The sequence below is a fragment of the Dicentrarchus labrax genome, unplaced genomic scaffold, assembly GCF_905237075.1.
Source record: "Dicentrarchus labrax unplaced genomic scaffold, dlabrax2021, whole genome shotgun sequence".
Taxonomy (NCBI): domain Eukaryota; kingdom Metazoa; phylum Chordata; class Actinopteri; family Moronidae; genus Dicentrarchus; species Dicentrarchus labrax.
The window spans coordinates 4,231,042-4,247,438 of record NW_026136721.1 but is presented as its reverse complement, the minus strand read 5'-3'; the positions used below and the strand labels follow the sequence as shown (position 1 = coordinate 4,247,438).

The window sequence follows — 16,397 nt, the reverse complement described above, 5'->3', positions numbered from 1 at the left end:
TTTTTATCTCATAATTATCTTCCATACTTCCATAGATAGGACTATACCTTTGGATATAACGAACTCTGAACTGCAACCTCACCCCGACCTGTGAGAGGCAGCAATGTGCCGTCAGGTATCTAACGTCAGTCTGCCGGAAATCCACCAGAAGAAGAGGGAGAAAAAGTCAGTTTGTACTCCTTAATCAAGGTCTTTTATTACTTATTGATTTACTTTATCTGTTACTTACTTTTAAACATAAGGTATACGTAATGCTACATGCATAGTTAGGTTGCTGTGTCCTGTCGTGAGTTGTGAAATTTGACCTTGTTCGTCAGCAACCTGTTGCTAGGTAGCTAACGTTAGCTAACGCTAGCCAAACATATTTGGTGACATCAAGTGCTTCTTTGCATGTAGCTAACGTTAAATTAAACAACACTGTTGGGTGGATTAGAAATGCTATAGGAGACGCTACAGTGTCACTGATACAAACGCTGTCAGTAAGGTCCAAATTAGCCTAACGTTAGTTAGTAAAAGACAGTAACTTAGTAAAGTTACTATGGTAACGTTTCTCGAGTGAGGATAAGTTGTACTATAACAGTTATACCCCCCCTCCAGTCAGAAATCTGTGTTTCGTCTTGTCCCTACAGTGTGATGTTTGAATGCTGTCTGTGCAGAGTTTGACACTAGAAGGATGTTTTCACATTCATCTGCTGAAAGAGAAAGTTTCTCTGTGCTCATTGAAAATGATTTTAAGGGGCGGGGCCTACCAGCATGATTTGTGACATCACAAATAGTTTTGAAGTCCATCCTGGTCCAGTATCAACTTGTACAGTGTGATGTAGAAACTTGAAGACAGCAGTGCACATCCACTGAGAACGGACTTTACAGTGTGTGCGTGGCATCAGGCATGTGACCCCGGCCCGTATTCAAGCTTCAAATTTCAGCATTTTTCCTTAAGCACACATTTGTGCCACAATAAATTAGTAACATATCTGTGTACAAAAGTTGATTAAGTTAAAAGTTTCTTTCTAAGTTAGATTATTTAACTAGAAATGTTATTTTGTACAGGTGTTTTCACATGATGACATCATTAATTTTGTACCCAAGGGAGATGTCACAGGTCCCGGGTCGTGATCCGGCCTTCATGGAGGCCATCAACCAAAACATGCGTGTTCCGGAGCACCTGAGTGTCAGTGTGGGGCAGCAGTGGCGGGAGGAGGAGGGACAGGAGGCCATAAGGAGGCCTGAGGAGCCTCCACCTACCTACACCATGCAGGTCCCTGATAGGCTGACATACGCAGGTAGGAGGGTAAATGGTAAATGGACCTGTACTTGTATAGCGCCTTTCTAGTCTTTTGACCACTCAAAGCGCTTTTACACTACATGCCATATTCACCCTTTCACACACATTCACTCACCGATGCACATCGGGAACAATTTGGGTTCAGTATCTTGCTCAGGGACACTTCGACATGTGGCAGGAGGAGCCGGGGATGGAACCAACAACCTTCTGACTAGGGGACGACCTGCTCTGCCTCTGCACCACAGCCGCCCCCAATTGATGTGCAAAGTCTGAGCAATGAATTGAGAGTATATGAGCAGGTTCCTCATAAAAGTTCAGATACTGAAAACTGAAGAAAAGTCTGCACATTTTCTGTCTGTGATTTACTCTCCCATCATTTAACAAATTCTTAAAGTTTTTGCTTATGAATTTGCTATATTGAAGAATATAGCAGTGAATTGTGAACTGTTAGATTTTTTTTCTAATGTTCTTCTGACAAAACTCTTCAAATGTATGTCAATCCAGACCTGGCATATTTAGGAGTAGCCTTGTGTTCAGTTTTCAAAGAAGCATGAAACCATTTTTTGATGGTGTGGCACAGAATGTCAAGGGACATACAATCGACTATAACAGCGTGTTTCACATGGTAGGTATTTCAGCTGTTTTTACCATTTGAATCAATACCCTGTAACACAGGCCGTGTTATGGGGCAACATCGTTTTAACAGGAGGGAAACATACTTTGCTACAAGGCAGCTGTTTTCAGAGAAACAGCCACCTGTACTTGTATAGCGCCTTTCTAGTCTTCTGACCACTCAAAGCGCTTTTACACTACATAGGGCTGGGCGATAAATCGATTTTATTGATTAATTCGAATTTGTAGTTAAACACAATTTATTTTTAGTTAAAATCGGTTTTCTGTTGAACTTCCACAACACCGGCGCTCCCTTTGGGCTCCGGTAGGTCAGAGTGCACTCACCCCTCCCCCCGCCTCTCCACAGATACACACAACATGGTGAGAGGCATGCAGCCGAGTGAGAGAAATGTTGCTCTCTGCAAAATATACAGGACCGCAGCCCTCATTTGTAGTGTGTTTTTAAGAAGGAATCAATTAAAATCGTAAATCAGGTTTGGTGTGAAGAAATCTGAGATTTTATTTTAAAGCCATATCGCCCAGCCCTAACACTACATGCCACATTCACCCTTTCACACACATTCACTCAGCGATTGCAAAGTCCATCGAACAGAAAGTAACTTCATACACATTCACACACAATAGCTGCTCAGCAGCAAACGGCAGACATACACAGTTAGAGAGACTAGCTGGAACAACAAAGGAGCCAGTTTGTGTCAGAAGCTCAAAACCAGACCAAAAAGAAAAAAATATTGGACTAACGTTCATCAAGTAAACACACAAACAGTCCAAATCAATAATAATGTCGCTTTGTAACTGCTGGATGTGTAAATTGGCAACTGTTTGCTAAGTTCACCATATCAACTTAAAAGGTGGTAATGTGTGAATGCTGTGTTTGTAAGTATGTTAATCTATTCTCTCTGCCTTACTAAATTAAATTAGATTTGAATTCCTGTTGTTGAAACCCAGTCTAATATTGGATGTCCAAAATGGTATTAAAATGAAATCCATGTAGTTGAGACCTGAAACCTAGAGATACATAATCTGTGCTTCATAGTTTCATCATGTCTAATTTCTTAAACTTTTGTTTTAATGTGTCACTGACAGAAGCCCCTGATATGAGCCCCAGACCTCTGTTCACCACATCCAAACCAACTATCTGTGGCCCTCTTGGTCTGGAACCGTGCTGGGAGAGTCCATCTGGAGAGGTCTTCTACAGAGAAGCGCTGCAGGTGAGATTCAGCAAGTAATGACTCACAGTGAAGTACTTTCCACAATTTGCCTCTCATTCTCTCTCTCACACGCACACACACACACACACACACACACACACACACACACACACACACACACACACACACACACTAGACCTGCTCTATTGGAAAAGTGCCATATAACAACAACCATACTAATAAAAACGACTGATGATGACAACAGCCACAACGATGGGGGACGATGGACTATAATAATAGAAACTAGAAAATTCCTAAAGAAATTTTGAGTGTGCCTGACTCTGGCCTGTGACTCTGGCCCATACATTACTGACACTGCAGAGTAGTTTACAGTATATGACCTCAACCATTTCTTAGGTATGTGACAGATCAAGCTTTCAACATGTGTGTGTGTGTTCATATGAGAGAACAAATAGGCTGTCCTCGAATCGAAGTTATTAAATGTCAAATTAGGCCATGAAACCCGAGAGCAACTTGTTGTTACAGTGATGACGTATGAAGGGCAGAGAGGCAGGTCAGAGAGCAGAACATTTTCTGTTTATCGTGTCCTTTCTCCTCTGTCCTTCCCAATGACACACATAAGTTAATCAGCATTCTTACCTGTGTTTAATTCGGCGTACGCGTAATCCTCCAACCACCACGTATTTTAATGTTCAATCTTCTTTTTTCCATCTATTCCCACGGTCTTCTCCAACTGAAATAGTGAGGCTGGTAACGAGTTGATGCGACAATGTCTGCCAAAGAGTTTGTATTTATGTATTATATTGATGCCGGATTGACAAGAAGACTGTTGAGATATGATGAGTTTTTTTTCCTTGTGTTTCTACCGTTATGTGCTTTTATGTAAATGAAAATAATTGTTAATATATGGTATTTCTTAAATGGAGCTTGGCATAATATTGTCCTGGGATTATGCAGGAAGCATCATGGTTTAATTCAAATTGCTTAAGTAACTAAATAAGTAATAACCACAATGATGGGAATAATAAATAAGTATGGTGAATAGTAGGAGTGTGCTTTCCAGGCACACTAACTATAATAATACAGTCCTTCCAGAAAAACGCAGAGTTTTTTTGTGATTGTTGCGGGCAAAAATCGGATCATGTACGCAGAAGTAATAAAAACTTCCTTTTTTATGGCGAATCATTGAAATTGGATGCCGCGGGCACGCCAGGCGACGGAATGTCGTAGATAGCACAACTTTCAATCATGTCTTTAGATTGCGCTGATTAAATTTGAAGTTGATCCGATAAATTCCCTAGGAAGAGTGCGTTCAAATACAACGTGTGCAAATCGCCGAAAATGACCAAGGAATTCAAAATGGCCGACTTCCTGTTGGGTTTTGGTTATGGCAGTCCCTCCAGAAAAACACGATTATGCGATCACATAATTCATTGCATAATTAGCCTAAGTCCGCATATTTATGCAGGGGCCACATTTTTTTCAAATGCGCCGCCCCTTCGCCGCATAAATTGCAGATTTCCGCGCAAAATATGTGGGGCTTGCATGATTTCATAATCCCCGCATCTTTGTTGCAAAAAAGTCACATCTTAGCAGAAAGTTGAAAAATGTTGCATTTACTTCACACAAGAGAAGCCATTTTCCCCTGTTGCCATGGGAACGTTATGAAGTGACGTAATTACGCGACGTGAACATCATCAAAAAGCTGCAAACCCTGCGATGAAGCAATGATGAAGCCCGCAATCAGTCTCATTTGCCAACAAAAATAAGCGCAAAAAGGCCGCACAAAGCTACAGAGCATGTTTGACTCATCAATGTTTTGTAAGTTTGAGCCATGTGTTTATTAAGGTCTGAAATAAAACAAGATGAGAACTTAAATATTCCCAGCACTTTCTGTGATGTAGTATGCTTGCTTATCATAGGAAGTAATAAGAAATGACTCTTTACATTAAGGTAAGCCTAGTGAGAACAGGGTGTTGGGGGAATCACTTTTTTTTCTCTTTTTCATCAAACCGCAGTTTTTGCAAGTTCCCGCAATTTTTGCAAGTTCCCGCAATTTTTGCAAGTTCCCACAATTTCATCGCATAAAATTGCATAAATATCCTGCATATTCCATCGCATTTTTTAAGAAAACGTTCTGCATAATCAAGGATTTTTCCCCGCAACAATCACTTTTTTCTTTTCTTTTTTTTCTGGAAGGACTGTTATGGGTCCATGAGGCTTTGTTGCTTTTCCTATCATGATACACATGCGTACCGATTTTCGTACGTGTCTTGGGGGCTAATTCTGGGGGGCGTGGCTAAGCCATTTTAGGGGACCAAGACAATACCTTAGCCTTCGCCACGACTGAATTTTGTGCATGTTTAGCCCCCCCAAATGTTAACAGAAAAGCTGATTTTCGCCGCGTCGCCATGGCAACGTGGTTCCACGCAAATTCTCAAGATTTATAAGATGTCATCATCATCGTCCTAAAGAACTTCTGACAGAACTTGAGCTGGATCTGGTCAGTAAGCTGGAACATATACATAAAAGTATAAGAATGACATTTCCTTTCACAACTAGGTTGCGCTCTCACTATTATTGAATGTTATCACATAGAAGTGTTCAGGATGGGATCAGACAAGTGAAGTTTGTAGCTGATTGGACAATGTACACTCAAGTTATAGCAACTTTGTGTGTTCTGGTAGTGCATAAAAATTTGACGCCACGCCACGGACAGGCCCTTTGACCAAACCTCACCACATAGTGTTTCCTCTAGGATTTCTTTTAGCAGTGGGGGCAGGGCCGTCCGAATCCTCTTTATCAAAGAGGAATGTCTTAAGCCTACTCTTAAATGTGGAGATAGTGTCTGCCTCCCGAACTACAACTGGAAGCTGGTTCCACAGGAGAGGAGCTTGGTAACTGAAGGCTCTGGCTCCTGTTCTACTTTTAGACACTATAGGAACCACAAGTAGCCCAGCATTCAGAGAACGTAGTGTTCTAGAGGGGTAATAGGGTACTATGAGCTCTTTAAGATATGAAGGGGCCTGACCATGAAGAGCTTTGTAGGTGAGTAGGAGGATTTTAAATTCTATTCTGAATTTTACAGGGAGCCAGTGCAGAGAACCTAATACAGGAGAGATATGATCTCTTTTCCTAGTCCCTGTCAGTACTCGTGCTGCAGCGTCCTGAATTAATTGGAGCGTCTTAATGGACTTATTGGGGCAACCTGATAATAAGGAATTGCAGTAATCCATCCTAAAAGTAACAAATGCATGGATTAGTTTTTCTGCATCCGTCTGTGATAGGATGTGTCTAATTTTGGCAATATTGTGTAAGTGAAAAAATGCAGTCTTAGGTTTGCTTTATGTGAGAGGTAAAAAACATATCCTGATCAAAGATAACGCCAAGATTCCTGAAGGTCTTTAGACGGTGAGTTTCAGAGGTGTTTGGAGCCAAGTACAAGAACTTCAGTTTTGTCTGAGTTTAACATCAGAAAATTGCAGCTCATCCAGGTTTTTATGTTCTGAAGACATGCTTGTAATTAAGGTAATTTATTAATTTTATCAGGCTTGATCGATAGATATAACTGGGTATTGTCTGCATATCGGTGAAAGTTAATGGAGTAATTTCTAATAATGTTGCCTAAGGGAAGCATATATAAGGTGAATAAAATTGGTCCAAGCACAGAACCTTGTCGAACTCCATGACTAACTTGTGACGTATTTATTGAGGATTCATCGTTAACATGTACAAACTGAGAACACTCAGCATTCCTTATCTACCCTTGATTATGTCTGTGCTTTTACTCAATCATTCCTGTGTTTACTTTGGTCAACATTTGGTTTTTTTTGCCCTAAAAAATAAACCTGATATGCCTCTTCTGTATGCCAGAGTCCCATACGGAGATCTTACAGTGACCAAAGCTTTGGCAGGACACCGCCAGGCACACCGACACAGCTGAAACAGGCACTGGCACTGCCCAGACACCCATCCAGCTTGTGAGTACCCATGCATTTTGTGTCAATAGTAGATTATGGTGGCAGGGATTTTAATGTAGATAACAGTAACATTGTCAATGTTGCTGAAATAAACTGCACTCAGATGTTGGAGTGAGCTGAGACACACAAAACCAGAGGGTTTATAAGCTTTGTTATGGGTCCACTGGCTTTTTGTCATTACCATTATTATGTCAGTGAATCTCAGCTTTATTACAGTTTAAATGGGACAAATTCATTCCCAGAGACTGGGTTGTGACCCACGTGTTTTTCTTATTTTTATAACGTATCAAAAATGTGTACATTGTTTTGCTGATAATGGAAAAACAAGATCCTTAACTCCTGCTAAATGCATTTAAATTGTCTCGATTATAAAGTGAGCGTACACTCTGTAAGATGGAGATGGGGTCTCCAGATTACTGCTGCTGTGAGGAAAAACAAAAGCCTGTTAACCTAAGTGCTTTTATTTTGTCTCATTTATAAAGTAAAATTTAAAATGTGTATTGTTTTACTGATGACGAAGCGATTTATCAAATGTATAACTCTTCAGGACAGCTGGTTTACCTGCTCAAGAAAATATGACGTGATGCAGAAATAATAGCAGTAAAAATGTTCAGGAACTGGCATTTGTGCACTAATTTGCTCTTCTCACTGTGAATTGGGTTGCCATGGTTTGTGATTTTTAACAAGTGGGTCCCCAGGAAAAGAAAAAAGATTGCAAACACTGGTCTACATTACTCAAAAGGGGCGTGCCTCTTATCATTGTTTGCAGACCAGTTTGAATCTGATATCAAATGTATGTTTTCGGGGCCCCTGGTTAGCTCAGTTGGTAGAGCTGGCGTCCCTGTACTGAGGCCGAGCCCTTGCTGCAGTGGCCGAGGGTTCGAGTCTGACCTGCGGCCCCTCGCTGCCTGTCATTCCCTCTCTCTGCCCCCCCTTCCTGTCTACCTTCAGCTGTCTCTATCAATTAAAGGCTACTAAAAAAACAAATGTATGTTTTCAGAATTACTCTCTTTTTAGCTAAGCCTGAATCCTGGCTTAATAGCCTTAAAGGACCAGTGTGTAGAGTTTAGTGGCATCTAGCAGTTAAGTTGGAGATTGTAAAAAAACTGAAACCCTATGATTAAACCAAGCGTGTAGGAGAAACTACTGTGGCTCGCGAAAACGTGAATGGCCCTATCTAGAGCCAGTGTTTAGTTTGTCCATCCTGGGCTACTGTAGAAACATGCAAAGCTCCAGAAATGCCATGTCCTATGCTTCGCACAGTGCAACTCAGTAGCATCTTTTGATAGACCCTCACTGCCTTGTAAACCTCTATGTCTTTGCAACTCCATCTCCCCAGTGTATAATGCAGGCTTGTCAACAGTCAACTGAAATTCAAACTTGACAAAGCTCCTGAAACTGTTTGGGTTGAGTGGTACCAGTCATGACAGGTAAACTGATATTCGAGTAAAAAGTCAGTTCTCCTTGAACAATAAAATAGCAATTTGGGGGCTGACATTTGGCCAGTCTAAACAAGGTTCCTATGCAGCATGGAAAATATGGAAATTTATTAAGTATGAAAAAAAGAAAAGAGAGAATGGAAAAATATTAGTTTTTCCAGACTATTGCCCCTATTCTGTTTTCCAAAATATAATATTCAGAATTTCTTAAAATGAACTGACTATACAAGCAGAGTGTTTTTCATGGCATTTGGAGCAGGCAGCAGGACATGTGTAAGTTAGCCTTTATGGCCGCATTCATCAACGTTTCCATGGACACAGTGATTAAAGAAGGCTGCACAGATGCCGTAATAGCAAACATAGTATAATAATAATAATAATAATAATAATAATAATAATAGCAACAGAATGCAACACAGTTGGAATTTAAAACCATTTATTTACATAATATAATGTCAACATCTGTTGAGAACTCTGTCTGGAAGAGTATGGAATTTTGAAATGGAAATTGTGAAGCGACACTGTTGTTTAGTGTGTTAGAAAGCAAGTATAACTTTCAGCATTCAGTTGCTAGTCAGATAAGTGATGTATAATCAAAAGTGGGGCTGGGTATCTGCCTCAGTACTTTTTTGAGGCACAGACACGGTTATAAAAAATTTTCAAATGATACCCTTCTGTTGTAGAGGTCTATTATGGAAACTAAAAGCTATCAAGTAAAGAGACTCAAAACTGTTTAAATGTGTTCAGTTCAGTTCTTGGGTTGTGTTTTGGTTGATCTGCAATTTGTCTTAAGTTCCAAAACTTACTTTGAAATCTTAAAGGTCCAGTGTGTAGGATTTTGTGGCATCTAGTAGTCTCCCACGCTTCACCCTCCCCTTCCAAGCCGGAAGGAGAAACTATCGTGGCCACAAAATGCACAAAAAACATGTACGCCCCTATCTACAGACAGCAGTTGGTTTGTCCTTTCTGGGCTATTGTAGATATATGGTGGTTCAACATGACGGACTCCACGGAAGGCGACCCACAGTGTCTGTACATATAAAAAGGCTCATGTAAGGTAATTGAAACATATGTTCAGGTGATTATACACGGCTGGAAACATACCTTTTAAATATACCCGTTAAGCAGCTACAGCAGCTGATGGGCAACAGTTGTTGTCCTGTCTATATATTGGCCTATACCTCCTAAATAGTAATTTTTGCCCCTTCTCTCCCTGTCCCTTTCTCCACCTTTACTTCTCTCTTATTCTTTTCCTTACTGCCCCTCCACCAATTTCTTCCCTGTCCATCCTTTCCTTTATTGATTTCTCTTTCTTTGCCTTGTCTCTTGTCTTATTTTCCTTTAACTGCTTCCCTTTTTTTCACTGTGTAATCCTTGCTCACCTTCTCTCTGTGCTCCCTTCACTTCTCCTAACTGGCTGCAGTCGAGGTTCAGGCCGTCTTCTCCACCAGCAGTCCACTGCTTATCTTTCCTCTCAGACCAGTGATCCCCAGGCCCAGCCTCTCCTTTCCTCTCCCCTCAGCCTCCTGTCTCCACAGTCCATTCTGCAGGTGGCCAGGCAGCTGGGCCTGCAGGCCTCACAGCGCCTCCTGCAGACGGTCAGCCAGAAATACAGGTCTGAGTCATGTTTCAAAGCATTCAGTGAGCCCCTCGTCGGTCCCAAAATAAATCGATTCACCTTTAATGAGAAAGACATGAAAATATATTTTGTTGCCAAATTATTGTACTTTTTTCCTATGGAAACATGTTGGATTCCCTTAAAATACAATATTTGCATTATTCTGACTTAACTACTTATTATCTCATAATTCTGAGATACGTTTACATGAAAAAAAGAAAAGACTTGAATTCACGAGATATCTACAGCAGGCTGTCGATACCCAGGGCCGGCTCTCAGCCTCCTGAGCCTAACCCAAATCCTTTAACCAGTTTACAGCATGTTCTAGCAGGTCCTGGGCAGTTTTTTTCCCCATGAAAATCTATCGCAGAGTTCTTAGAATTTGTTAATTCAGAAAATTACCATACAGCAATACAAATGTAATACATCTCCATCCATAAATGAAAAAGCTTTCATTATATTGCATGATTTACATACAGAAAGAGCTTTTATTTTGCTTTATTATTGTTATTTGGACTAATTGCCCAAGCTGCTAAAAGAAGTTTCTTTTACTTGTGTTGTCTTCAGTGGCTCCTTATTCGTGCATGGAAACAGGAACAAGTCCTTCATTTCCATGGAGTTATCGCTGCATTCATTTTGAATTTGGATGGTCTTTCACCACCCAGTAACTCTTAGCCAATTCAATTCAGTTTCATTTAGTTTCTTTGAAATTTGGCAGGGATCCACAGACACAGCTTTTACCTAATATGTATTTAGAGTAATATTTCTTGTATTGGGAGATATTTGAAGATAATGCCCGACGAGGTGTCCGTTATCAGTAATTAATAACCTCGAATTATGGACACCTCGATGGGCATTATCACGCTTATACCATGGTCACTTATCAGAAGAATCCAACTCAATTAAATTGTATTTGTATAGCACCAAATCATAACAGAAGTTGTCTCAGAACACACATCGCACGTACATAAAAGTATTTACAGAGATCCAACAATTCCCACCATGAGCAAGCACTTGGCAGCAAGGAAAAACTTCTAACAGGCAGAACAGTCTCCATGCTGTGGTGTTCAGAGGATGAGGCACAGATGGACCACACCTAGTGTTGTGAGATATATTTATGAGATACTCAGATTTTGTTTTCATTCAGTTTATTTCAGCGCATTCATTTAGAGCTGTGAACAGACAGTTTTACTGGAACTACTTAGTAAGTGTCCTACATCAGCAATTCACCCAGACCATGGTATAAAGCTGGCTAAATTACTTATACAAATATCTGTAGATAATCTATTCCAACCGGCTAGCGCATTTGGAAAAAGACAGTATGCAGCTGCTTTGCTTTAACTTGTAATGTGTTTAATTTGGCTCAGTGGTGTCAACAGAGGGCTGCATCCTATTTTAATAAATATGCTGATATATATTTTTAAAAAATTTAAAAAATCCAGGATTCCTGCATCTGCCACTAGCTTTTACATCTTGCACTGATCATGTGCCTCATTATCTGCTTTCCTCGCAGCTAAAATCGCCCCTTGCTAGCCACTAAAACCTGTGCACTGTCCCAGCTGTAATATTGTTGAAGGCCCACCAGCAGACTGCAGTTTCTGTTTCTGTCTTATTGGACTTAAGATTTAGCAACCAAGAGAAGCCGCCAGCAGCCAGAGTCATGACCGAGGTCCCTGCTGCAGCACACGTGGAGCATAGCAAGAAAAGGTGACTGAAAGAAAAACTGTGTGTTTGTGTCAAAACTACTACCACTCAGCCAAGGTTTGGAGTCATGTTTCTGCACTGCAGCTTTAACAGCTGCTGGGGTGCAGTCTGTGTAATCTTAGTCTCATAATTTCATGTGAGAAGAAAGTTTGTAACATCTGGACTAAATTCAAGTGAAGCAACACCCTGCTTGCTTGTAAAGATGAGTAATCAATTAATAGTTAATGGTTCATAATGAATGTGCTGTGTTCAGGCTGACATTAGCACTGAAAAAACTGGTTGGATTGTCAATCAAATAAACTGACCATGGCATAACTTTTGCAGGAATACAATGTGACATAATCAGGGAACGCACTGTGTTGTCCGATCAAATATGTGTAAATGCTCATTCATGGTAGGTTCCAGGAGTGAGAGTCTTATTACATATAGACAAAAGTGCTGTGCAGTGTTTGTACGTCTGGTAAACATTAAACTCGTGGATGTTTTACTCAAACCTTTACGTACACATGCAAAAATAGGATTAAAAGCAATATTTGAGGTAGACAGAATACAACCAAAAACAGAGTTAATTTCTTATGGACAAAAGTAGCAAACGAGAAAGATAAAGAATGTAAACATCACAGACAACCAGGTAGAGATACTGTAGCATTCAAAATAAGATCCTTTAGTGACCCAGGAACAGGTGTGTGGGAAAGTTTCCCAGCATGCAGTTGGGCAATAGACATCCTTTTACATGCCATCATAGTGAATTGGGTTAGAGCATGAGTGATGTCATATGTGGGAATCCTCTTGATATTCCTTCCATGCAGGCTGTCAAGAAAGTTTATTCCATTTTATTTGTATAGTGCCAATTCATAACAGAAGTTATCTCAGGACACTTTTCCAATAGAGCAGGTCTAGACCGAACTCCTTATAACATTATTTACAGAGACCCAACACCTAAAAAAGCAGCTACTGAAAACATACCTATGAATATTATATTCTATATCTGCCAATAGATCCTCCTAAATGGACCTTTAAGATGAGTGGTTCATTTTGAATACAGATTGACTATATGAAGCCACAGGTCCTCAGTGATGCAGTACTAGAGAAAGCAAATGAAAGGGAGGCGTTTATCGTTCCACCCCGAAAGGAATTATCTTGTTTTACGAATAAAAAGAGAAATGCGTGTTTTCAGGAATATGACAGTTTACAATTTATCAATTATTACATGGTTGTCAGTAGAATTAGAATTTGTGGATCTGTATCAATGCGATTATACTAGATGAACCGGTATACTGGTTTTAATTTTCTGTGTCATATTATTATTTGCATTCGTCTATATACTAGTGCTGTCAGTTAAACGCGTTAACGTTCTTTTTGGCCTAGCACACTTTGTAGTTTTTTTCACATGCTGTTGCAACAACTAGTAACGTTAGAAAAAAACAACAACAGCACACCGGATCTAGCTAGACCGGAAACAAAACAACAGGCACGCCGCACACACTTGTTTAAGAGTAGTAGACGTTACGTTTTGAGTGGATGGCGAGCGCGAGATGCCAAAATGGATGCCAATAATATTCTGAATGGAAAGTTTACTTTTAAAAAGTTGCCAAATGGTTCCATTGACAAGACCAAAGTGATCTGTGTGTTTTGTCGTTGTGAACTGAGCTATCATCGCAGCACGTCCAGTCTGAAATACCACTTGATGGCCAAGCACACAGCTGATGCGAATTCTCCACCCCGTCGTCAAAGCCAGGCGACAATGGATGATTTTTCAATAAAAACAACATTTGCACATAAGAGCATTAAAATGAGAAAAAAAAGGGACAAAAAGAAATCAAGGGACATTTAGAATAGATAAAAATGTGCGAATAATTGCGATTAATTGCGAGTTAACTATGACATTAATGCGATTAATCTCGATTAAATATTTTAATCGTTTGACAGCACTAATATATACATAGCCTCAATTTGTACATGACAGTGTGATTGACTTCCAAATGTCTGTGATGTCACAAATCATGCTGGTAGGCCCCACCCCTTAAAATCAGATTTTCAATGAGCACAGAGAAACTTTCCTCTTTCAGCAGATGAATGTGAAAACATCATTCTAGTGTCAAACTCTGCACAGACAGCATTCAAACATCACACTGTAGGGACAAGAAGAAAGGAGGGGGGACTTTAAGTTTGGTTTGTGTACTTCGGTCTCATACGTGTTGTCTCACTCTTCTGTCTGTCTGTCTCTCTTCCTGTCTGTTCAGGGCAATGGAGAGCTGGAGTCCAGAAGAAGAGGGCGGAGCTGCTGTCGAGTTTATCATCCTCAGAAGACAGGTAGGCAGTAAAAGAGGCAGTGTGCCTCTTCATCTGTCTCCATCTCCATCACTCTTTTTAAAATTTTTATACTTTGTATGTTGTCACTTGTGTGTCTGTGTCCGCCTAACTGTGTAGGTGATGAAGATGAGTCGCCGGCTGGCAGCACTTGAGAGGCATGGCGCTGAGCGGAGGAATACCGAAGTTGTTCTGTTCTCACTACTTTTCTCCGCCTGCCTGCTCAACGTCTGGCTGTGGATCCGCAGATAACACACACTCACTGTATATGCACCAGTCAGTAATCACGCAGCGAGAAGTTAATGAAGTGGCACAGAGAGCTGATTATACACCCACAGAAACAGTCTTTGTAACCCACTTTGGCTTTATTGATTCCACACAATTTTTTTTACTCGGAGAAACTCAGAGTAAAAAAAAAAACTCTGTTTCTATCAATCACCATGACATTTTTCAGAGTTGTTCAGAGGAATTCTGGAAAATGTGTGTGAATGCTAATTAATCACAGACCTACATAATTGAGGGTTTATCATACTGTCCACCCTTCTGCTCTCTTCCTGAATTAAGGCCTAATGTCAAACTAAGTTTTAACGTCATCTTGGCCCAATTTGTAACCTCAAGATAACCCCTGGAAAGATATGAAATTTGGCCTAAATTACTTAGTAAAAATATCCTCACTGACAAACGTAAGCATTCATGCAGACACATAAATACACAAACAGTACTTGGTAAATACTATAGCTTTCAAGAAGCTATGGTCTTAGATCTCAGGTCTCAGTAAAGAGAATGTAAGACTTAAATGTACAAAATGTAATTTCACCACTAGGGGGTCTCTCACATGAAATTAAAAAAAGACTACGTTTGATGGCATGGTGAAGTAGCGTTGGATCATTGGATTGTGGGAGTTGTCTTTACCATCATTGCAGTGAGCTTCTCCCAGTTAGTATTCAGTGTTCATGGTTCTGTAGGTTTCTGCCGGGAACTCAATTATCCACAGAGGTGTCTTCCTCTCTAAAACAAACAGACCCTCTTATTTAAACTGGTAAACACACTGAATAAAGCAGTTCCACCTTAACAATCACTGTTTCTCCCACGCTGTTGGGCAGACAGAGGATGTCCCGGAGGTGCTGCGAGCCAAGCTGCTGCTAACGTTAGCTCAGCTTGTTTCTCTGATAACTTAAGATCCAGATGTCCGATGACTAAAATCCTTCATCTGGTTCAAATCTAGAGTTAAAAGGCACCAAGATCTAAACAGTGGATGGTAAAAATTTTGTAAAATGTAAAAATTAGATGATTACTTCTGGCATTTATCAATCCCAGGGCTGATGCATGTTGTGTACAAAGACAACTATTCACACCTCCACCAGCAGGTTGGAACCAGAACTATTAGGGCAGTGCTGACCACTGCACTGCCCTAATATTGGGATCTTTATGTACAATTACACTGTTTTGTGACGGTAATGCTTCAACTACAGACTAACACTAATCCCACACATAAGTATCACTCCATTAAGATGCTGACAGTAATGTATTTAGACACCGTTTAATGGCTTTCAAAAGTAATATATTGAAATTGTGTAGGTGTAAAGCTGTTTATTTAGTTATGCAGTGTAAACAGTGTAGGATGAAGGAGTGTATGAAGTTTGGACTATTACTGGAGAATTTTAGCCATTTTAATTGTCCTAAGTTAAAGGTCCAGTGTGTAAAATTTAGGAGGATCTATTATCAGAAATGGAATATAATATTTATAGGTATGTTTTCACAAGTGTATAATTACCAGAATATAGGAATCGTGTTTTTGTTATCGTAGAATGAGACATTTTTATTTACAGATGGAACTGGTTAGCCTCTACTACGGAGTCTACAGAACCCCATAATAGTTTCGCAGCCACCATAGTTTTCTGTATAATATATAATCTGCTAAATCCTACACAGTGGACCTTTAAAAATAAATTAATAACAGTGAATAATAACTGGAGATAATATTTGAAGACTGGTGTTTTTTTGACCGCAGTGGGCAATTGATTGTATGAGTCAAAACCTTCAAAAGAGCTTTATCTTAAACAGTCTTCAGAGTTTAAATGTTACTCATCATGTCTATTTATTCTTAAAGCTGTGCCATGTATGTTTATTCAATAAAAGTAGATTTTATATTTAAATTCAGTGCTATGTGGTGTGGTTTTTGATAGTTACATGCTGCAGACATAAAATCTAATTTGAGTGCAGACAGGATCTAATGTTTCTAAACAGGTAGTTGCC

At 40.0% G+C, this 16,397-nt stretch overlaps 2 protein-coding genes across 6 annotated transcripts in view; both read left to right on the top strand.

Annotated features, from left to right (window-relative positions):
- Positions 1 to 16,397, top strand: part of LOC127355472 (kin of IRRE-like protein 3) — a 413,394-nt gene that overhangs the window by 321,836 nt on the left and 75,161 nt on the right. The gene's annotated exons all lie outside the window — the stretch shown is intronic.
- Positions 97 to 16,297, top strand: LOC127355497 (mitochondrial fission factor homolog A). Of its 4 annotated transcripts, none has more exons than XM_051386442.1 (8): positions 97 to 165; positions 1,090 to 1,283; positions 3,005 to 3,129; positions 6,964 to 7,070; positions 9,933 to 10,124; positions 11,751 to 11,834; positions 14,075 to 14,144; positions 14,262 to 16,297. In XM_051386442.1, the coding sequence occupies exons 1-8, from the start codon at positions 104 to 106 to the stop codon at positions 14,391 to 14,393; spliced, it is 966 nt and encodes a 321-aa protein (XP_051242402.1). In that variant the 5' UTR covers positions 97 to 103; the 3' UTR covers positions 14,394 to 16,297. The 4 variants fall into 4 exon arrangements, with proteins under 4 accessions (XP_051242402.1, XP_051242404.1, XP_051242405.1 ...); XM_051386443.1 differs by having other exon boundaries at positions 135 to 189; XM_051386444.1 differs by lacking the exon at positions 9,933 to 10,124.

Excerpts from the sequence above, each read along its gene's own strand:
- LOC127355497 (XM_051386442.1), top strand. The coding sequence starts at position 104 with ATGTGCCGTCAGGTATCTAACGTCAGTCTGCCGGAAATCCACCAGAAG. Across the intron at positions 3,130-6,963 it reads TCTACAGAGAAGCGCTGCAG|AGTCCCATACGGAGATCTTA; the intron begins GTGAGATTCAGC and ends TCTGTATGCCAG. Across the intron at positions 7,071-9,932 it reads CCCAGACACCCATCCAGCTT|TCGAGGTTCAGGCCGTCTTC; the intron begins GTGAGTACCCAT and ends AACTGGCTGCAG.